At 49.5% G+C, this 22,621-nt stretch overlaps 1 protein-coding gene across 6 annotated transcripts; it reads right to left on the bottom strand.

The window, feature by feature from the left end:
- Positions 1-233: 233 nt before the first annotated feature.
- On the bottom strand, positions 234-22,554 carry adam9a (ADAM metallopeptidase domain 9a). Of its 6 annotated transcripts, none has more exons than XM_026187766.2 (25): positions 22,146-22,554; positions 16,317-16,417; positions 13,994-14,052; positions 13,521-13,599; positions 12,131-12,207; positions 11,604-11,802; positions 11,340-11,405; positions 11,194-11,265; positions 9,187-9,356; positions 9,003-9,084; positions 8,653-8,786; positions 8,395-8,566; positions 7,872-7,964; positions 7,679-7,783; positions 7,466-7,556; positions 7,270-7,375; positions 6,721-6,904; positions 6,560-6,640; positions 6,372-6,477; positions 6,143-6,290; positions 5,907-6,009; positions 5,588-5,647; positions 5,201-5,230; positions 4,905-4,963; positions 234-2,761 (listed from the first exon to the last, which is right to left on the bottom strand). In XM_026187766.2, the coding sequence occupies exons 1-25, from the start codon at positions 22,228-22,230 to the stop codon at positions 2,692-2,694; spliced, it is 2,532 nt and encodes an 843-aa protein (XP_026043551.2). In that variant the 5' UTR covers positions 22,231-22,554; the 3' UTR covers positions 234-2,691. The 6 variants fall into 6 exon arrangements, with proteins under 6 accessions (XP_026043551.2, XP_080165097.1, XP_026043552.2 ...); XM_080308971.1 differs by having other exon boundaries at positions 5,588-5,623; XM_026187767.2 differs by lacking the exon at positions 5,588-5,647.
- Between the last annotated feature and the right edge of the window lie 67 nt (positions 22,555-22,621).

The raw sequence follows: 22,621 nt of genomic DNA, 5'->3' as shown, positions 1-22,621 counted from the left end.
CAGGACATTAAAAAACCCTTTTGGTCCTAAATATGTTTTTAAAAAACCTGTACAATTCTAAAACAACTTTGAATTTCAAAAAGATTTTTTCAAATTGAAAGTGTGACAATGACTGCAGTCAGCCTGTGAGTGCTTTTCTGTATATTAAATGGTTGTCGCCACAAACAGGAACCTGAATGCTGACAAACTATTTTCTGTGCACCTTTATTAAGTCTGAAAGCAAACAAATCACAGTCTGTATGAACAGAGTTTATTAAATTATCATGTTCAGCTGAAGGACCTTTATTCTTCCAGGTTTGGTTTTCACAGCAAGCAGCACAAGTTTGAGCTCCACTGGCTGTAACAACCTGAACCTGTCCAACAGGTGAGAGATCATCCATCGAATCATAAAAATCATCAGTCAGCGCGGAGGCTTCCACGCCACGCAGCAACGTTAATAATTAAATGTTCAAATGACCACAGATTACAGGTGAAAAGCAAAAGGAAATGATTAAATCATTCATAATAAGAGAAAATGAAATCTTTTACACAGGTTCAGTATGAATGTAACCCCACTGAGGATGTCTGATTGGCTTTAAAGGGGACCGCTTCACGTTGGCCTGTGCTGACCCAAAATAACACTTAAAGCTTTTTCCACCTGGACCACCAGCTGTGCTGAGACCTTTTACCTGTTTGGGGTTTTTGGTAAAAGTACATGTATTCACCCAATTTCATGAAATTAGGGTCTTAAAGTCAGCTTAACCTGGAGAAATAAACACTTTAAATTACCAAGATGGCTGCTGAGCACCAAGAGTTTTGATTTTACAATTTTGTAATATTCATATTTAAGATGGCCAAACTTCCAAACGCATATACATCACAAACCTTTCACATCAGCTAACTTTAAGGCAGCTAGCTAACAGGAGCAGAGACTTTGCTAAATTATGAGCGAAGTCATCCCACAAACTCCAAACTGACTCTGCACCTGAAGCTAACTGCACCGTGGAGATGCCTCTAAGCTAACTTTAAGCTTTGTGAGGTGAAGCTTTGATTGCATTACAGAAATTGGATTAATTTAAGTTGTGAATCATGAAAAGCTACTCTGACAAAGTGCAGAGGTGGAAACGATAAGAACGGATCCCCTTTAAACGCTGCAGTCAGCAGCTGCCTGTAACCTGAAGCTTCAGCTGCTCTCAGCTCTTTAAATAACTGCGTCCGACTGTCTTCACTCAGGAGCTCAGCACAGACTACGGTTTATTTTTTTGGCATGAACAGTCAAATGGCACTAAGATAGCCCTGTGAGCAACACATCAACATCCTCAGCGGAGTCCTCAGTTTCTGTGCAAAAACCCTCAAAAGAGCAAAGTAAGTGAAAAAAGGCATTTAAAAATACCAACGTGGTTACACAGCACAGTGCATCCAGGCTCGTCAGCTGCAGAACGCAAGCATTTGGTTCACCGGTGGTGTAAAAATTCCTGGTTTGAATCAGACGCCCTGAATGTGGGAAGAGTTCAGCGTGATCGCTGCTCGCCCGGGACAGGAAGCGTGGACGCTCTCGGGACATTATTGCCAAGAATTTCAAGGACTTTGTTCCACCTTCAGACGCCGTCACACACTCTGTGAATGCTCAGCAGGCTACACCCAAGTTCATGTTTCTGCTCAAGTTCTGCTTCCACTGGACATAATTCATTTTTAAAACACTGGTGAAACGGGGTCTGTGTCCCCCCAGAAGAAACATGTGGATCTACAAAAAGCTTCAACCTTAACAGAAGAGCGACAGATTTAAAAAAAGCTCCACTGAGTCAGTCACACTGGTAACAATAATCAGGAATGAGTGTGTTTTCTAAAGTCTTTGAAAGAAAGAAATGAACGATGTTGGGAGGAGCTGGTAGGTACTGCTGTTCAGTTTGATCCCAGACTTGTAGTGAACATGTTCTCAGTGCAGGTCTGAACTCATCTCATTTAGTTTCAATTCTGACAGATTAATCCACTTTGCTTGTACCAAATGTGACTGCCTACGGTTCCCAGAATGCTTTGCAAGCTCAGACTCATATTTTAACTGGTGGAAATACCTGGACAGTAGAGGCATACAGAGCAGCCTCGCCTAGTGAGCGTTCGTTCCCTGCAGAGACGGCGCCATGCTGCATGACGAACTGAGACCAGAGGAGCTACGCGCTCAGACGCTGTTTGCATATCGTAGATTTACAGTTCTGTGAAGAGCGAGGGAGCGAACGCAGGGCGAGCCAGACGATAGAAACAAACCAGTGCTCAGATACATGCTCCACCCACAACTACAAACCAGCCAATCAGAGAGAGGCCCACATGGCCTGCTATACTTGCTATACTTTGTTTGAAAGGTCACATGACTAAATCAGAAAGTTTAAAAATACTTAAGCAGGCTTCGTAAAACCAACCAATCAGAAGAACTCGTGCTTTCAGGACAATCCGATTGCCTGGTTAGGTTAGAGAACAGCAGCGGCTCCAGCTTGGACCTGCTGGGTTCCTGGAGGTTCTGCAAAGTTTCTCGTCCGGTCCACCTGGGTCCATTCCACTGCGATGGCCGTGCAGTCTGGCCGGCTGGTTATCGTGGCTACAGAATTGTTCCTGGCTGTTGCTAAGGAACTAGCTCTGAGTTCGCTGGGAAGGGTTTGAAGATAAGTAGAAGGGGGGGGGGGGGGGTCATCCAGGTGTCGTTAGAAGACCCCTGATTGGTTAAACAGGAGGCGCGGGTGCAGGTCTTTGAGGCACCAGAGGTTGAGACGCAGCAGAAGGTTTCGGTTTTCTGTGCAAGAAAGAAGAAGAAAAAGAGTTTACATTGTGACTGGCCACTAACACCACAGCGTGCACGCTCTGTTTGAGATGATGTATCACTCCGCCACAGTTCAAACTGCTGCAGAGACACAGCTACACCAGCAGTTAGCTTCTGGGTTCACTTAGCACCTAGCCACTCTAAAGACTAGCTTATAAATGTTATCCATCTATGGCCATCTAGTGTTGCCCTATTAGGAGTAAGCTGCTGTATCCAGTTTAGGATTAGCTTAACATTAGCTAGTTTCTTTCTTTGTCCAGTTAAATTAATGCTACTGTCTGTGTGTAGTTAGTTTTAAATTCTTTACTCTTGAGTCCAGTTAGCTTTAACGTTAATATATGAATTAAGTCAGTTTGCTACTGGGTGAACAAAATGTCTTCCTCTGGCTCAGGGCTCAGTGCGACCAAATGTTTCAGTGGTGCGACTAAAAAAAAATTTGGTCGCACCGGTGCCACCAAATTGTGTTCGGGTAACAAAAAAAAAAAAAATCTCTGCAACCTTCCCTGTGGTCAACAACAGACACACATTTTGCCCGTATCGTGGACTAAACCAATCAGAGATAGTCAGGGGCGGGACCTCTCTGATTGGCCGTGGTCCAGTTGAAAGTGCAGGTGGAAGTGGGAGGTGAGTAGCTTGAATAAAGCGATATCGATTCATTAAATCCTGAATAGACTTTTAAATATAACTGTGTTTTGCCAGAAACGCCAGATTCTCAGATTAAAGCTCACAAAACTATTTCAAGAGCAGGTACACGGACTCCACACAAAGACGTAAACACAGACCCGACGCATCAGGATCAGCTTTGTCTTGTCGGCTTTCTCACCTGACGGCCCGTAGACGGACACGCCGTCGGAGCTCAGCGATTCTGATGCGTCGGCTCCGCGCTGCGTTTACGTCTTTTTGCGCTGATTCTGAGCTGCAGGTTTTGTCTCTCCAACCAAAATCCACCGAGCCAGCAGCAAAAGAAGCAGCAAACTGCGCTTCACATTTGATCAATGTCGTCATGAATTCCCTCTTTTATCAGTTTTGCTTCCACCACGATAAAAATCACACTTCATGCACAGCTCTCTCTCTCTCTCTGTACTTCAAGAACAGTTTCCCAGGATTACAGAAATCAGTGATGGTACCCAGCCCTAGTGAGCAGCCTAGGCCTGACAGAGTGGATGCAGCTGAGGGTGATAAGAAAAGATGAAAAGAACGATTGATAACTTTTTTGTTAAGTTAAGGCCTGATCCATCTGAAATTCATAGCCAGCTCTGACACGGTGCCATCAACCTCTGAATGCTGAAAAAGCAGCAGTGTGTCCAGAAAACACATTATATGCTGCGATAAATGCCCGAGTGTCCCCTCTGCCCACGGCCTTTCAGCAGCAAACAGGTCGTCAGAGGAGCCGAGATGATGTTTAACATTTTCTACAATATTGACAAAGAGTGCCAACGCACTTTAAGCACAAGATTGATAGTTAATACTTTAGAAATGAATATTGTCTGTATGGACTGCAACTTCCCCCCCCTCAAAAAAAGTGCACATGTAAAACTGCGGTGTTAAGCGATGTGGTTGAAAAATTTGAGTTAGGCGCACCGGTGCACGCATGGCAAAAAGTTAGCCTAGAGCTCTGATCTGGCTCATATTTACATCCACTTAGCTTAAATGCAGCTTTTAAGTTTATTAAATCTAGAAGACTAGAAGACAATTTAGCTTAAAATTAAATTGCATTTTAGTAACCAGCAAGCTCACAGTTGGCTTAAAATTATTTTTAAATACAGTCGATTTGGCATTAGCCACAGGTACAGCTTTGACTTCCATTAACTGTTAAGTCCAATTGTCCAGTTCAAGTTAGCATCTAAGGCTCAGTAGCTTAAATTTAGCTTCTAAGAACCATTAGCTTAAGGCTAGCTTCTATAACTAGTTAACATCAAGTTAGATCAAATCATTTAGAAGCTAATGCAAAAAGTTGTATTTTTTGGAAACATACGCTGTAGCGTCAAATGTTTAAAAAGATACAAGTTTTAGTTTGAAAGTGAAGTTTCCACATTTCAGGTTTGACTGACAGTTTTTGTGCTCAGATTGTTTTCGGTTTGTGTTTCGGTGCATGTGGTGGTGCGCGACTTCTTACAGAGGAGGCGGTGGCGGCTTCAGAGCATGGGAAGGAGCCGTCCGGCTGGTTTCCACCACCTGAACACACACAGAGGAAGTACACCTGGGTAAACCTGCGAGTCATTGTCCCATTCAAACCCTCACACCGATCTACCTGGCCTGTCTGACTCTCCCAGTTTACCTGATGTCATTGGGTTAGTGAAAGCTGCTTTCTAGTTTCCTGCTGTGAAGATTAACCTGCAGACACGCAGCACTAAGCTAACACTACATCAGCAGCAGTAGTTAGAGCGGTAATGAGAAGTAAGCAGGGTTTACCTCTTGTGGTGGCAGCAGCTGAGCGTGGTGCTTCACATGGAGAGAGAGCAGAGTGTGTTAGAGCTCATGCAGTCCATCAACACACACACACACACACACACACACACACACACACACACACACACACACTAAAGTGATTAATCACACAGCTTAATCAGCTCATCAATAACCCGTGCAGACAGCCGCTTCAGTTCCAGTTAGATGCTGGTCGATGCAGATCAGCTGCTCGGTTGGTTAGTACAGTCTGTCACTGATTGTAAGCGATCAGCTGATCGTCCAGTCTGTGAGGTCATCTAACGACACAGTGATCAATAACTGTGTTTGGTGCTCTCGTGCTGAGGTGTGCTCATCACTACATCTAACTTCAGCTTCTACACTGAGGCTTACCGGGAGAGCATCATCACCGTCTCCATTCTCAGCCTCCTGATCAGCAGGGTCACAGCAGATCTGTGTCATTAGTAACATCATCATCATCATCAGCAGCAGCAGGAGGCCGTGTGGGCGTGTCCACCTGAAGATTTTTAATTTTAACCTTCTGTAGACACGCCCACTCTGTAACGCTCACTGCTCACACAGAACAAACCGGGTAAAGCTGCAGGAGCGACTGCTGATGCTACAAACATCATCACACACCTGGACGGACAGGTGAGGCAGGTGTGTGTAAAACGAGGGAAAACGTAAACTCTCATGTGAACCCTAAACTTACCCCGTCTCTGACGATGTTATTGGCGTTACCCCGGGCAACAGATGGAGGTTGCGCTCTGGGAGGCGGTCTCCTGCTGTGATTGGCTGAAGCCATGCCGTCAGCCCTGAGGGAGACATGAGCGTGAGAGCAGCGCCACACGTGCAGCTAATGGTTTACAATTATATTCAGTGTCCCTAAACGCAGCACAGAGAACACGTGGTTCCTGCGGCCGTGGCGGTGTGTGTGCATGCACTCACTCATATCCCTGAGACCTCTTCCTGCGGCTCAGCCCGAGTCGCCGCAGCAGCTCGTTCCTGCGCAGGAAAACGAAGACGCCGAGAGCGAGCAGCGGGAGGACGAAGAAGAAGAGGACAAGCAGGCCGTCCCTGAGAGACGTGTCCTTATCTGGGGGAGGGGCACACACAGGAGGCGCGTTAACACGGGACGCCTGCCCTCAGGTAAGTCAGAGTTCTCCAGGTGACATACCGTTCCACGTGGGTCCGCTGTCAACGCTTCCACCGTAACCCGATAACTCGCAGGAAGGCGGAGCCCAGCCATAGTCGCAGTGGCAGTTCCTGTTGCTGTTGCACACCTGCGACACACAGACAGGTGACACCTGAGTCATGTGACTCACCTGACAGACAGGTAGGCAGGAGCACAGGCAGGCGACTCACCCCGTGTCCGTGACATTTGGTGTGCACATCGCAATCGTAGCTCAGGACGTCGGCGCTGCGGCACTCAAAGTTCACACACACCTGAGCGCCGCAGAAGAAGAAACGAGCTTTAACACCTCATTGTTCACTCCTCATCCCCTTCCCTCCTCCCTCCTCCTCACCTTGTTCTCTCCACACTTGGTCCCTTCGTTCACCATCCCGGGGTCGGGGACGTCCGACCCCAGCATGAAGTCCACGCCGTAGCATTTCCCTCCGGCGATTGGCGTGCTGATGATCGATGGCTCGATGCCAAACACCGTCTTCGCCTGAACGTTGGAGCACTGCAGTTTCCCACACATGGCGTTTCTATGGCAACAAACACGATGAGGAAAACGGAAGCGGCGACTTCGACAAGAATCGGAGGATTCAGGAGGAGGCTCGAAGACGGACTGTGGGAAAGACGCCTGAACACAGCACAGTCATGTGGGCGGGGCTTTGAAATGCACCCTGGGAGATGGAGTTTGTTCAGGTTTTCCCGGTTTGGTAGCGACACAGGTGTAGTGACGGTTTGGAGTGCACACATCACACAGCGCCACCATCAGGTCAAAGCTGGAGGTGCGTTTAACTTGCGTGGGACTTGAACTTTGTGACATCATCAGTCTCAGCTCCTCACACTGGGACGGACCCTAAGGAAGTGTGTGTGTGTGTGTGTGTGTGTGTGTGTGTGTTACCTGCTCTCGCACTTCTTGAAGCCGTTGTTGAGGTAGCCACAGTTGCCGAAGCGATCTCCTTTGCTGTTGACTTCTTTGAAGCAGAGCTCAGGAGCCGCCTTCGCCTCTGAGGAGGAGGAGGAGGGGCGAGAAGGGGGGGTCAGCTGCTGAGTAATGAGGGAGAGGAGAGAAGATGAAGTCGTACAGAGGTACGTACTGTCTCCAAAGATGGCCTGACACTGGCTGTCGTAGTGCTGACACTTCCCGTTGTAACAGTAGGCCTCCTGGTTCCTGCAGGACTGCCCGTTCTGAAACACACACACACACACACACACACACACACACACACACACACACACACACACACAGATGTGATGAAGTACAGCTCAGCCAGCAGCTCACCTGCTCAGGTAAATGCAGCGGACCTCACCTGGATGAAGACGTCGCTCTGACACAAGGACGAGGAGCCGTTACAGAACTCAGGCAGGTCACACTCATCTGTGCTGGCGCGACACACGGTTCCCCCCGGCAGGAACTGAACGCACAAGCACACAGTTACAGAGCCCGACACGCACGCACAGTGTGTGTGTGTGTGTGTGTGTCACGAGGCTCGCTGTGTTTACCTGACAGTTGGAGCAGCACTCGCCGTACGCACACTGAGCTCCAGACTTCAGCTTACAGGTCCGATACTCACAGCAGGGGTCCTCCTCACACTCCTGCACACACACAGACACACACGTGGTCGATCACGTGACCGGGTTTAAACAGGAAGTTTCTGTCTCTGGCGTAAAATCATTTTAAACGTTAGAAAAATCGCACAAAGACGTGAAAATGACCCACAAAGCGAAACTTTTTTGTCTTCATTTTCTGTGTGCAGGAAAACTCAACAACAGTGACACGTTAATATAAAACAGGGATGTCAAACATAAGGCCCGGGAGCCACCTGGTCCACCGCACAGCTGTGGAACACGTGGACGGCGTAGATGTTGGACTTCCCGCTGACGAGTAGCTCGAGTTGTGTAATAAATCACTGAATCTGGGCGGGCCCTGACTGCCAGGAGCGTCGCCGCTGTTTCGGCACACGTCGTATCAAAGTGGGTCAAATCGAATGTAAGGCATGTCTAACTCATCCTCTACACATCACACCTTCTCTGAGCCACAGTCGCACTCCTCCCCGAAGTCCACCAGCCTGTTTCCACAGTAGGGGGCGCTGTAGGCCTCGTCGGGCCGCGGGACGTTCAGCAGGCACGCCCCCCCCGTCAGCAGGATCATCTTCTCAAAGTCATCGGCGCTACAGCTGCTGAAGTTCTTTGACCCTCTGCAGAGAGGAGACGCGTTAGGAGTGAGTGTGAGCGTGTGCGGGCACGTGTGAGCGTGCGGCGTAGCTCGCCGTGTGCGTCTTACGTGGCTCCAGAGTTCATGATGCAGGCGCCGGTGGGACACGTGCACTGTCGGCCGTCGTCGTGGTTCATGCCGAGGTTGTGGCCGAGCTCGTGAGCCACGATGGAGGCGAACGAGACCACGAGGTTGTTGTTGAACTGAAGGACACAGAGCACAGTTCAGTCACGTCTCACTGAAATGCACCCTGGGAGATGGAGTTCCTTCTAAAGCTGTCATTAGGATCCAGATCTTTTATTTCTCTTTTTCCCAGACGTGCGATTCAGTGAAATCGACGCCACAGAAACAATCATTTCAATGTTTTTGGTGTGTTTCATAAAACTGAATGTATTTAGTCTGCACGCATGGTGGCGTACCGCGTTGATCCCGCCTCCGTGACTCCTGGAGCAGACAGTGGAGACGAAGGCCATCCCGGCCGTCTGTCCGAAATTCTTCCTCCTGCACAGACACCATCATCATCACCATCATCATCACCTGATACACGATACAATCACATGCAGTAACAAACAAAACAGCAACAGCGTGTGTGTGTGTACTGACAGGATGAGCTGTGCTGAGTCATGGCGGCGGCGAGGAACCAGCTCCTTCTCCCTCCACTGGGTGAAGCGATTCAGGACTTCTCCAGCCGCTCCGTCGGTGCTGATCTGGTTCTGCTGAGTCCAGATCTCCAAACCAACCAGAACCACCCGGATATTCAGCTGCATGTAGATCTGCACACGCGCACACACACACGCACACACGCACGCACACACGCACACTCCTCTTATTTATGCTTTTATTCATTTTAACCCTTTAGCGTTCCGGTCAACCTTTGGTAGAGCACATTTTCAGGCCCTAACTGAGGCTTTCACTGACGTTGACCTGCCTTGTTGAGTCTTTTCTACCAATTGGTTTTTCATCTGTAACGCCAAAAAAAGCCACCAGGAGGCGCTGTGAGTGGAAACTGTGGGCTCTTCTTAAACCTCTCCCAAACAGGAAGTCAGAAGCAAAAAACCGTCCAACATATTTTGAGTGTTTTTGATCAAACTAAGGCAGGAAGATATAATTTTTTGATATATGACAGTGTTGATAAATCACATTAAGTGTTAGCACAGCAAGAATATGCTGAAAGAATTTCCTCAGTAAGTCAGTTTTGTAACTTTCTGAGTTAATATTAGTAAATATTGTAAAAATCAAGAATAACACAACTGATTAGCTTTTAACCAAATTACCGTAGCTGGTAAATTAATATTACTAAGTTTTCAAAGTTATAATTTGTGCTATATGGACGCTAAACAATTATATGGCTAAAAATCACATGGTCCTGTGGCATGACACTCATGATGCCATCCACCTTCAACCACAGCGTGTTTGAGGTCATGCTTTCATATGGAGCCACAAGAGCTGGCACTCCTCACCAGTATATTTCCAACAAACCAGATGAGTGGGGCTTTAAATTGTTCATCTGGCATCATCCACGACTTGCTGCTGTGTGAGGAGGATCTACATTCTTCAATGCTCCCCTGAGTGAAAGCAACAGAAGCTCCCTCTAAGGGGCCAAAGCTGTAAACAACACTTTGCAAACCTATAAAAGAACCTCGGTTCTTCACAGGTTTCTGCTTGGTCCAGAACTTGCACACCTCCTCTGGTGTCAGGTGCATTGGTACTGTATGACCAAACTGATGGCAGACAAAGACCTGATGAAGAGGGGCCATGCAGCCTGTGATTACAGGTCTGATGAAGGTCTGATTGCAATGAAATGATTTGACAACAAATGTGTCAACCTCCTAAACAAGGCCTGTGGGTTCGTGCTTCTTTCATCGGTCAAACGGTGGAGCAAAGAGTCCAACGCAAAGATCACCATCCCTGTGTATAATTAGCATATGGGAGGAATTAAACTTTCTGGTATGCTATTACACCTGTATAAGACAAGTTATAAGTTACAAGTTAACAAGCCAGCATCTTGAGCTGGCCAACCATGATCCAGCTCTCCAAGACCACAGAATCAAAGCTACACCCTAAGACCCCAACGACCAAAACCACAAGCAGATGTGCTGATTGGCACTGTTTTTATTTTGCACAGTAGCATTCAGTCAGAAGTGGCCTGGATGCAGCACATGTATTTTGTTGTTTGATGTAATGCTTTCCTTTGATGGAATGAAAACAGCAATGTTCACTGAATGCTACCATCCAATGCCCTGCATAGTTTCCATTAATATAATCAGAATTTGGCCCTTTGACTTTTTTCAGCTGTATTATCTAATGTACTTGTGTTTGCATGACATTTCATACTCTTATCATTAAGTGGCATCTCAACCGTTTGGTAGAGATCAATATTTTAAAAACTAAACTATTGATTGTGGTTATTACTCCCAAATCAATAAGAAATGCAAACAAAAAAATGTCCATTGCTTTTTCCTTGGTGAGGACATCAAAGGGTTTTAAGACATTTGTTGATTTATTCCTACTTTTAACCACACAAGAGCAAACGGGCTGAAAGGAAAGTCACTTCCTGTTGCCGTGTGACACAAAGCTAACTCAGCCGTGGAGGAAACATGTGACACTCACGCTGTCCACGAGGTTGGCGAGCAGAACCATCTCCTCCCTCACTGCCGTCGCGTTCCTGCTCATGAAGTTAAACTGGGGAGAGAGAAACACACGGTTACACGCCGCCCGCCGCAGCAGTCCACCTCCACCCGGTGTCGTGCTCTCACCCTCTCGTTGTCGACCACCAGCAGCAGCTCCACGTAGTGCGTCTTGTGGAGGACGGCTCTCCTCACCTGGAACAGAAACACGGTTACTCTCTGAGAGCGCACGGCGGCGCTCACGCTGCTGAAGCGCCATCATCGCTGCTCGAGACGTCAATGTAAAGTCAACATAAACTGTAAAGCAATGATGGCATGACTCCAGAGCTGGAACAGGTCAAAGTTCAGGGGACAGGAAGTCAGCGTGCGCCGTGTGCGTGAGGGAAAACGCACCCGTCTGTGCTGCCCGTGAGGGATCTCCTCCCAGCTGGCCTGAGCACGCTCTGTAGAGTTGGGGCCGTGCTCGTAGTGCGGCGTTTGGCACCCTCGGGGCTGTGATGTCACATCCTGCAGGCGATACACCAGGTGCTGGTCGGTGGCGGAGTCTAGCGGCTCAATCCCATAGCTGCCAACACTGAGGTGCATCACTCCTCTGAAAACACACGCACACACACACACACAGACACAGACACACACGCACAGACACACACACGCACACACACACACACGCACACACACAGACACACACACACACAGACACAGACACACGCACACAGACACAGACACACACACACACTGAGTGTCAGACTTGTTGTGCTGCAGTAAATGACGTGTTCGGTAAATCGTCGACACTCTCGTTCCCCCACAACGACCTCGCTCGCTAAAAGTACTTTCTGATACTGAACAGACGGGTCGACTGTTTCAGACTCGCCTTAATCCTCGCCATGTTTGATGGACCCGTGTGTGCATGTGTGTATTACCTGAGGCCGTTGCAGATGCTCATGGCGACGGATGAGCCCTCCACGCCCTGGACGAAGCCGCGATAGTGACAGTGGTCCTGAAACACAGACAGCTGACTGCAGCACCCACACACACCAGTGGGGGGTGCCACCACGCCTCCTATCCACACACACTGCTGTGACTGAATCACATGTTCATAACTAGACGGAGTTTCAGTGACATCACTGCCGCGATTCTTGCTGTATCAGTTCCACTGGAGCTCACACACTTCCTGTCTGTGTGTGCGTGTGTCTGTGTGTCTGTGTTCCTGTCTAGCTATCTTTGTGAGGACCAAAATCTGCATTCTATTTTACTTGTGAGGACACACACACACACACACACACACACACACACCGGTCTCACAAGTTTGAAGCCTTTTTGAGGCTCAAAATGTGGTTTTAGTGTCAGGGTTACCGTTAGGTTATGGTTATGGTTTAGGGTCAGACGTTCATCTGTAATGGTTAGGGAAAGCATTATGTCAATGAAGGTCCTCACTGAGATAGCTGAACGGGCTTGTGTGTGTGTGTGTGTGTGTGTGTGTGTGTGTGTGTGGGAGAGAGACTTTGAGGAACACCAGCTCATCATTTTCTCACTTCCTCTTGTTTGTCCTCATGGAGTAGCGGTGGTCAAGCCGTGGCCCGTGGGTCTGAACCCATCCTGTCTGCACTGACTCACAGGACGGGGATCTCAGGCTCCACCTATCAGCACGTCACCTGATCTGATCGACCTGATGACACATAGGTCTCCATCCTTGAATGAAGACGCCTGTGGCACATGAGGCTCAAACTTTACCCAGAATGCACTTTGTGAAGTTCCCTGCAGTGAACGATTAGACACGGATAGTCAGCGGCGTCTTAGTTTCGTATCTCAGCGGTCTGCTGCTCTCGCTCTGTCTCCTCCCCTCTGTGGGCGCAGCGAGCAGCGAGCTGAGAGCGCTCCACCCGCCCATCACGCTCTGCCTGAACAAGCTGACTCAAGTTTAAATACAGGAAACAGGAGTCAGCGTGTTTCTGTACACTGACAGGAAGTGACAGCTAGTCACAGGATTGAACCCTGACCCTCGCCATGGTAACCATCTCCAAACAAAGACTGCCACCGTCCATTTATCATTCAAACATCAGACAACCCGGGTCAGCTGACAGGAAGCTCAACTCCCAGCATGCACCTCTCTCTGGGAAAACCTTGCTTTAATGAAGTCTGCAGAGAAACAGAGCGCGTGCGCTTTGTTCTCAGTGGCATCAACGCCGCAATGACCATAAAGGAAGGAAAAGGGCGGGGCGTTTGTAAAGCAGGTGAGTCTGAGCGATGCGACTGGCTGACAGGACCGGTGAGGCTCATATACAACAGACAGACAGGTAGGCGGGGCGTTACCTGGACAGGTGGCGTGGATGTGACCAGGGATCCGTTGGGACTGTAGGAGAACACGGTGAAGTCTGCAGGCAGCAGCAGCCTGAAACAGGACAGTCATGTGACCAACTTCACTTTAACCCCGAACCCCCGACTGCAGGTGTGAGTCTGACACGTCACACCTGCACAGGAAACACCTTCACCTGCCTCACTCCCGCTGCAGCTCAGTCAGGTATTAAAAACAGAAACAGTGATGTTTTTATTAACAGCTGTGAAGCTGTTTGGTTCACCTCGTGTTTTCATCAGCTGGCGTTTCCATAAAAAGTTAGAATCACACACCAGGACATCCTGGATCGCCTGTCACAGACTTTGAAATGTGATTTTGTGACCATGAAGTAAAAACATGTCAGCCGTCTGTTGGTGAGCGCGCTCTGACAAGCTTCGATCTCAGCGATCGTACGATCGTGAACATGTCACCGCCCCTCATCAGGACTTACTCGTTTCTCTCCAGATGGACGACGCGATCGCTTCCATCCACGCTGATGATGTAGGACACCTGCACACACAAAAAGGTAACTTTGAAGTGTGACAGCTTGTAGAATAAAACACTGAGCATGTGTGAGTGACTGCAGGTGGAGAGCAGCCAATCAGAAAGCAGAACACCAAGAGGTCTCATTCCCTGCCGTCCTGTCGCCATGTTGGATTCACAGCCACGGAGCTCAGAGAGCGACGCGTCCTTCAAAGCTGGTTTGGTACATGAGCGCCGGGATTAGCGCTTCGATCCTCACGAGGAGCATGTTAGCTAACGGCGCTAACTAACAGCACAAACACGCTGACACTAGCGTCCGATATGTGGCAGACATACAGTCGCTCCCAGTAGCGGTTACCTTTGTACCCGTGATGTTTGCGGGCTCCACTTCCTGCTCCGTGTTGTGGGTTATTTCGGATCGAGGGATGAAAACGGAGCTCCTCCAGGTTTCATTTTCACCTCGTTTTAGCACAAACGGCTAAAACAGCCTGTGTTAAAGACGCACTCCATCTGCTGTGAACAAAGACTTCGTCGACTCGAGTCGCCCTGCTGACACAACTAACTCTGCCAGCTCGAGCACGAGCTGCCAAACATCTGCACTGACAGCACGCCATCGCCTCCATCACGCATCCCACTGCTCGCCGAGCAGGTCACCTGAGCCTCTGACTCACCTGGCTCTGTGTGTGTGTGTGTGTGTGTGTGTGTGTGTGTGTGTGTCTGTCTGTGTGTGTGTGACAGCAGAACTATAATTAGCGCACACAGACAGCTGGTGTGGACAGGAAGTCAGCGGTGGTCTCCATCGTCCAGCTGCCAGCAGCAGCTCATCCGTCCTCTAACACAGCAGGGGTCAGAGGTCGGGTAAATCTGTAAACATACCTTGGCATCGTCATGGAAACGGTTCAAGCTCAAACTCATTAAGCAGAGCTGCTGCTGGTTCTGGCTCGGTCAGCGTTCCCGTGGCGCCTCGCAGAGTCAGCTGACCTTGTTTTTGTAACGTTTGTGGAGCCAGGTATCTGATGACATCACCAGGTGTATGTACCTGTGCAGGCAGCGGGTATCCGTTCTCAGCTCCTCTGTGGGCCACGAACCCCGAGGAAGCCATCGGCGCCGAGAGCAGTGAGGTCATCACTGTGGCGCCCTGTTTTTGTCCGACGTGGCTCCACAGGTGAGCTCTTCCCCCGTCAGCTGTTTCCACAGGAAGTGGGCGATGCTGACGAGTTTCAAAGAAAGTTCACGTTCAACAGTTTCACACAGTAAAACGTGGAAAAACGTGGTGATGCGAGCACGCTCACATCACACATCCTGGGAATGATCAGCTGTTTGTGACACAGCTGGAGGATAATCGGCGCCGAGCACAGCGACGCGTTAGCCACGAGTCTCTGCGAGCAGCGACACACCCACACACACACAGACACACACACACACACACACACACACACACACGCACACACACACGCACACACACACACACACACACACACACGCACACACACACACACACACACACACACACACACACACACACACACAGACACACACAGACACACACACACACACACACACAGAGAGACACACACACAGACACACACACACAGACACACACAGACACACACACACACACACACACAGAGAGACACACACACAGACACACACACACACACAGACACACACACACACACACACACACACACACGCACACACACACAGACACACACACACACACACACACACACACACACACAGACACACACATCTGCAGACTGCAAACACACTCATGTCTCCACAACACTTTCACAGGGGTGTTATCTCTGAGCAGACTGCACATGCCAGCAGAGTGTGTCATCGTGTGTGTCTGTGTGTGTGTGTGTGTGTGCGTACGTGTGTGTGTGAGCATGTTGCAGCATGCAGGGAGGGACAGCAGCGCGGGCGCAGCGAGCGTGTTTAAACGAAGCCTGCAGGCGTGCTGCTTCATGGACATTGTGTTCGTGGCGAGCCAAACACGGTTTAAAGCTAATGTTTAAAATCTGTGTGCACAGTCACATCAGTCAAACAACACGATCCATCAGTTTGGAGTCAGCAGCCTGACGCAGACTGGGGTCACAATAATCTGAGCTTCTTCGTGTGATGGACCAGCAAAGATGGAGTCTGCCCGCCTACGATTCCATGGCTGGTTCTGACCCGGAGCTAGCAGCGCTGCTTCCTGTGTGCTCTCATCATCGTCTTACGTGAACTTCTCTGTGTGATCTGGAAACAGGTAAGTGGAAATGAACTAGAAATAAAAACCTCCAGACCTGATTGGGCAGTCTTCCATTCACGTCCCTCCTCAGCCTGCCTCCGATTGGTCGAGGGACAGTCAGCTGATAGGAGGACAGGTGCTCGGTCTGGTGAGAGTCTGCAGGAGGAGACGGGAAACGAATCAGTTCAGCTTGCTCTGTAAACAAGTTCAAATCCTTTGCCACAGCCTCAGAACTGAACACATCATTTGGTGTGCACGTGTCGGGAACGCGAAGATTTTACTGCACAAAACATCGCATCAGCTGAGAGGAGGCCTGTCACCTGACTCAGGACTCGTTCATGAAGTGCTTTACAAACCCGAACATCACGGCTAACAGCTGGATTTTCCTGTTTGAGTGCCGCTGACCACACAGCCAACAGCCACTTCCTGTTAAGGACACGCACAGTGGACGGTCCATGTTTAACATGAACTCATCGCTGCAGCGCGACGGTGATCCTCACACCAGGGCAAAACGATTATTTTCCTAATCGATGATTCGACGATTCATTTTGATTCGATTCTCTCCCCATTATTTGTGTATCAACTTCACATTTACTAATTTATGTATCTCAATGAAAAACACAAATTTCTTCATCTGGACACCTTTTAATAAAAACATGCCCATACTGTAGAACTGCGTGTTCGGGTGGAGTGATTGAAGTCGACTGCGGCTGCCTCATTCATGTTGCCGCTACTCGCTGCCGCCATGTCCGTTTTGAAAGTGACGACGCATCGACACGTTTTTTGCGTATTTTACGTGTTGACGTAATTACGTCGACGCGCCGTCCCAGCCCTACCTCACACTGACGTTTAGTTTCTGTCCTCACTTTCCTCTGCGCTATCGATGATGTCACTAGTTAGCCAACATAAGCTAATGTGAGTCTGTTAGCCACAACCAACCAGGTGACATCACGTCCTGTGCTGACAGACGATGGCGCTAGAAATGTTTTTAAAGCTTCACAGTTACGTCTGTGTCGGTGTCACACGTGATCCACAGACACGATCCAGAACCTGGATTTTACGCACATGAAGCTCATCTTTATGTCTCTGGTCCTGCTCTACTTCCTGCGTGCGGTTGTGTTTTCCTGGTTTAAGCTCAGCCGGGTGTGTTTCCACACACTGCAGTCTGAGGAGCATCAGTGAATCCTCATTCCAGCCGTCCCTGCACACCATCGCACCACATTCTCTCTCCGGATTTCCTCCTCGATGGGAGGCGGGACTTTTGAACCCGCCACCCCGGCCTGTGAGGTCTGCTGCTGACATTCGGCCTCACCCGTCTTCTGTTTTCCTTCTTTGAGCTGATAAAGTAAAGCAAACATGCTCAGAGCATCATGACGGCCTGTTTGGAAATGAGCTCAGTGAAAGAAAATAAATCCAGCCGCAGAGCTTTAAGCTCCTTACGGCGCTGCTACAACAGCTCCACTGTTTCCTCTACAGCAGCTGAAAGCGTCCTCAGCAGCTCCTGTTGGTAACAAAGCAGCTGATCCACACACAGGTATCAGTGTCACACTGCAGCTCAAATCACACATTTCAAAGGAAGCTCTGAACTGTATTTTGTTCCTCGGGAGAAAAAAATCCCAAGTGGTGGCCTGTCAAACACACACTCGCTCGCTCGCTCGCACGCACTCACGCACGCACACACACTCGCACACTCACACACACACAGTGTTCTTCATTTCTCGCCATCTGCTCACAACTGACAGCATGGTGTCCAACACGAGTGTGTGTGTGTGTGTGTGTGTGCATTAATCTGTAGCCACGGTAACACCTGCAGTCCGACGTTAACGACCTCGCCGTCCTGAAGCTGGGCAGGAAGCCTCCAAACAGGAAGCACTCTCACTGCTTCCTGCTGGCTTGTTTCTCGTCATGTCAAGAGCTGCTGCTCATCCCTGCCAAAGGGAGCCCAGAAGGAAAACCCTGGAAAAGCGACTCCAAAGATAATCTCAACCACAGATTTTAAAAAAGCTAAATCAGGTGGAACCATGAGGAACACGGGGACGAGCAAAAAGCTCTGAGAATAAAATACAGTAAAAACTAAATGAAGACTTGAGTAGAAACACGATAAACCCCAAGAAACAGATTTAAACACAGAAGGAGAAGCTGCGATCAGCCACGCAGGAGGAGGAGCCTCGCCACCCCGATCAGACTGTATTTAAAAGATGGCCGCACCCTCTCTGATGTACTGCCAAATGACTCGCCCTCTGCTGGGCGCTGAGAAAACTGCAGGTTCACATTATCAGACCCTGAAGCTGCTTTCATTGTGATTACGGTCTGTAGGTCCAAGAAAAACACCATGAGTCATGATTCAGGGAAACTGTGAGTGTGTGTGAGTGTGTAAGTGTGTGATTCATTCAGACTGGACGACTCAGTGGAAACTTCTCACAGAAAGGACTGGTTTCATTTTTTATCTGATTTTTCTTTCCCCTCTCCGTGAATCGCTACCTTATTGTGGTGGAGTTGTGTGTGTGTCCCATGGCAAATTGGTCCTGGGTGAGGGACCAGACAAAGAGCGCTTCAGAAGACCCTTATGAAGACAACATCGAGGGAACAGTTTACCCTGCCCGGGATAGGGTTACCGGGGCCCCGGCCTGGAGCCAGGCCCGGGGAGGGTGCCCGAGGGCGAGCGTCTGGTGTCCGGGCCCAAAGAGGAGACATGGAAGTGGAGACTCTGTTGTCTCCACCTGGGAGACTTCAATGCTCACGTGGTTAATGACAGCGAGACCTGGAGGGGCGTGATTGGGAGGAACGGCCTCCCTGATCTGAACCTGAGCGGTGTTCTGTTATTGGACTTCTGTGCTAACCACAGTTTGGCCATAACGAACACCTTGTTCGAACATAAGAGTGTCCATAAGTGCACGTGGCACCAGGACACAGGTCGATTTTGTAATCGTATCACCAGACCTGCAACCATATGTTCTGGACACTCGGGTAAAGAGAGGGGCTGAGCTGTCAACTGATCACCACCTGGTGGTGAGTTGGATCAGGTGGCGGGGGAGGACGCTGGATAGACCCGGTGCACCTAAACGCGTAGTGAGGGTGTGCTGGGAACGTCTAGCAGAGGCCCCAGGCTGCAAGATCTTCAACGCACACCTCCGGCAGAGCTTCGACAGCATTCCAAGGGAGACTGGTGAAGAGGGAGCTGAGTGTAAAAGCGAAGCTCTCAATTTACCGGTCGATCTACGTCCCTACCCCCACCTATGGCCACGAGCTGTGGGTAGTACCGAAAGAACGAGATCGCGGATACAAGCGGCGGAAATGAGCTTCCTCCGAAGGGTGGCTGGCCTCTCCCTTAGAGATAGGGTGAGAAGTTCGGCCATCCGGGAGGGGCTCAGAGTAGAGCAGCTGCTGCTCCACATCGAAAGGAGCCAGCTGAGGTGGTTCGGGCATCTGACAAGGATGCCTCCTGGGCGCCTCCTGGGTGAGGTGTTCCAGGCATGTCCCACCGGGAGGAGGCCCCGGGGCAGACCCAGGACACGCTGGAGAGATTATATCTGTCGGCTGACCTGGGAACGCCTTGGTGTTCCCCTGTATAAGGTTACTGTTCTATGCAGGCGATACACAGCTGTACGTGTCACTTCCTGTGTGTAGCCTGTGTTCACAGTTTCTACTCCAAACTGACTCAGAGACACTGGTCCATGCTTTCAGTTAGAGTATTGTAACGTTCCGTTTGCAGGACGTGACCACAGACATGTGACCACGTGGCCCTGGGACTGAACGCCATTGGCTCCCAGTTTAAGACAGAATCCTGTTGGTTCGCCTCTCTGACCTCATCACGGCTCTCAGCTGCACACCGTTTCCTCTCTGTCAAGTTTTATTTGCAGCTTTCAGCGTAAGCCCACACAGGTTTTTATGTTTGTGTCCTCAGCGTTTAGCATATTCAATATTAATGTAATCAAATGTACTCTATGCATAAAACTGTCATAGTGACATCAGACATCCAAACAGGAGCTGTTAAAGCTTTCCTTTGATGGTTAAAGAGGGTTTCTGCTCTCACACAAACCTCTGCACTGTGGCATGACCGCCTGACTTGCTCTAAAATCACATCGCAGAACAGGAAATCACAACTGATTAATATCAGATTCATGTGCAGAAACCTCAAACCGAGCAAAGAAGAGTTTCCCGTCTTCCTGTTTCCTAGATCTGTCAGCTCCCAGGGGTTTTCAATAAGTTAGCGTGTGTGAACATTAACGATGGTCTAAGAAAGACTCACAAATATGGGAACAAATGGAAACGATCCGCCTGCAGATTGGTAGATATGACTATGATGAAGAAAAACGGCACTTTCAGGCTGAGGATGGAAACGCTGCACTGGTCTCAGCACGCTAGTTATTCAGCTCCGCTCAGCTGGAACCAGAACCAGGCGCTGAACAGGAAGGAACCGCGCGGTTTGGTCACCTGATAGCTCAGTGTGGCTGTTCTCACAACTGTTTCAATAAAGTTTCCAGAAAGAAAAGGCAGCTCTGACGGAAGCACGCCTGAAAACTGAAACCCACCGCTCAGTAAAGTAAGCACCACTTCCTCCTGGGAGATCCCAGCTTCCTTTCCCAGGCCGGAGCAGGAGTAAAATCTGCTCCGGCCTGAGTGCTCACGCTCCACTTTCCCCCTCAGACCTAAGTTCAGCTCAGAGAAGCTCTGAGAGGATCCATCAGCAGGTCCAGGTCACTAAGGCTACGTTCACACTGCAGGTGAAAGCGCATGAAATCCGACTTTTTCAACCCTCTGCGACTCATATCCGATCACGGTGTGACAGTGTGAACGGCACAAATCCGACCTGGGTCACTTCCGTATGTGGTCCTGAATCCGACACATATCTGATGTTTTAGAAAGCGACTGCTGTTTGACGGTCACGTCGCATTAAATCCGTCTTTTACGTCCCTGACACAAGACAGACGCTGATTATCAGCGCCGGAGAAGACATCGCGAACGCTTCCTGTCCGTCCAGTACAACTGCTGGGAAGACAGTGTTGGAGAAACGTGAACATTTCATTTGTTCTGTATAAACTTCTGACAGAAGTTATTTTGTTATGTAAATAACAAAATAACTTTATAACTTAAAGCAAAATTGGGAAACGTAAAGACTGTTTGTTCTGGGTCTAAACAGCGCGCGCTGTGTGTGACGTCTTCTTTTGCGCATGCGGCCGCTTTGAGCGTTTGCTGTCGCATTTTATTTGTAGTGTGAACGAGCAGACAAAACAATCGGATTTGAGCATTAAGACCTGCAGAGTGAACGTAGCCTATATGATCTGCTGCTGGTTTGGATCGCTCTGTGCAAAAGTCCTGAGCCTCAGCTTCACCACACCGCTCTCGGGTACTTGGACACCTGAGCAACAGTTAAACTAACTGGCTTTAAACAGCTGGAGGATTACAGAGGAGCGCTGCATCAGAGGAGAGGCTCGGGCCTCGGTCATCCTTATTTCCCGTCTAAGCCCCGCCCCCATTCTCTTTCGTCTGATTGGCTGACTTTAGGAAGCCGCAGAGGGGCCCGACCCAGTGCTTTACCTTACTTTTGCACACGCGCCCGTCACTTTGTGAAACTCTGGCCACATTTAACATGAAACCTTAGAGCTAACTAGATCAGATGGAACCTCAGCGTGCTGCGTAAACTCCTACCTGTGCACACCTGCGTGCTCACAGAGGGCGGCAGGAGCCAGAGTCGGTGTAACCGTCCTCTCACTCCGATGAAGATTAAACTTGGACACATTTATAGAAACATTTCAGATATTTGTTCGCAGTGACCGTCAGAGCAGCTGAGGGTGGACTACACCTCCCGTGATGCCCCGGGTCAGTGTCCCTCACAGGGCCCGATAAACCTCCCACTCAGCGTGCTCTTCCTCACCCCTCTCACCTCTGCAGTGGCCGTTTCCGATGAACAGCAGGAGGAAGAGGAGCCAGCTGATGCCCAGCAGCTCCACTATCCCTCCCATCTTCATCCTCCTCTTCTTCTCTCCTGAATTAAAGTGCCTCCTCTCCCTCCGTGTGTTACTGCAGTCTGCGCTCTCTCTGTCTCCCCCCGCGGAGCTTCATGTTCAGCACCCAGAGCAGCTTTTCTTCCTCGGCCGGGCCATGGCAGCCTGTTCCGGGTCTACACCGTCCGCGAGCTTCCCGCCCGGACCCCAAAATGTCCCAGAGGTCAAAGGTCAGCCCCGAGTGTGTGAGGATGTTTGCTCTGAGAAGTCCCGTCCGAGCTGAAGCGCGTCTGATATTTCTCTCCTTGGAAACTCGACTGAAGCTGAAGCAAGCTGGCGGAAACAGCCGCAGCTTCCTGTGCGGTTCTTCAAAATAATAGCATCAAGACCAATCATCTCAAGAGGAGCAAAACTA

Source organism: Astatotilapia calliptera, chromosome 12 (assembly GCF_964374335.1).
Source record: "Astatotilapia calliptera chromosome 12, fAstCal68.1, whole genome shotgun sequence".
NCBI classification, from domain to species: Eukaryota; Metazoa; Chordata; class Actinopteri; order Cichliformes; family Cichlidae; genus Astatotilapia; species Astatotilapia calliptera.
The sequence above is the reverse complement of the archived record's forward strand: the minus strand, read 5'-3'. Positions and strand labels throughout refer to the sequence as shown.

Bases quoted from the DNA above. Each gene is read 5' to 3' on its own strand.
- adam9a (XM_026187766.2), bottom strand. From the start codon at position 22,230: ATGAAGATGGGAGGGATAGTGGAGCTGCTGGGCATCAGCTGGCTCCTC. The intron at 6,291-6,371 runs GTATGTCACCTG...CCCCTCCCCCAG, and splicing joins CAGCGGACCCACGTGGAACG to ATAAGGACACGTCTCTCAGG. The intron at 6,010-6,142 runs GTGAGTGCATGC...TGTCTCCCTCAG, and splicing joins AAGAGGTCTCAGGGATATGA to GGCTGACGGCATGGCTTCAG.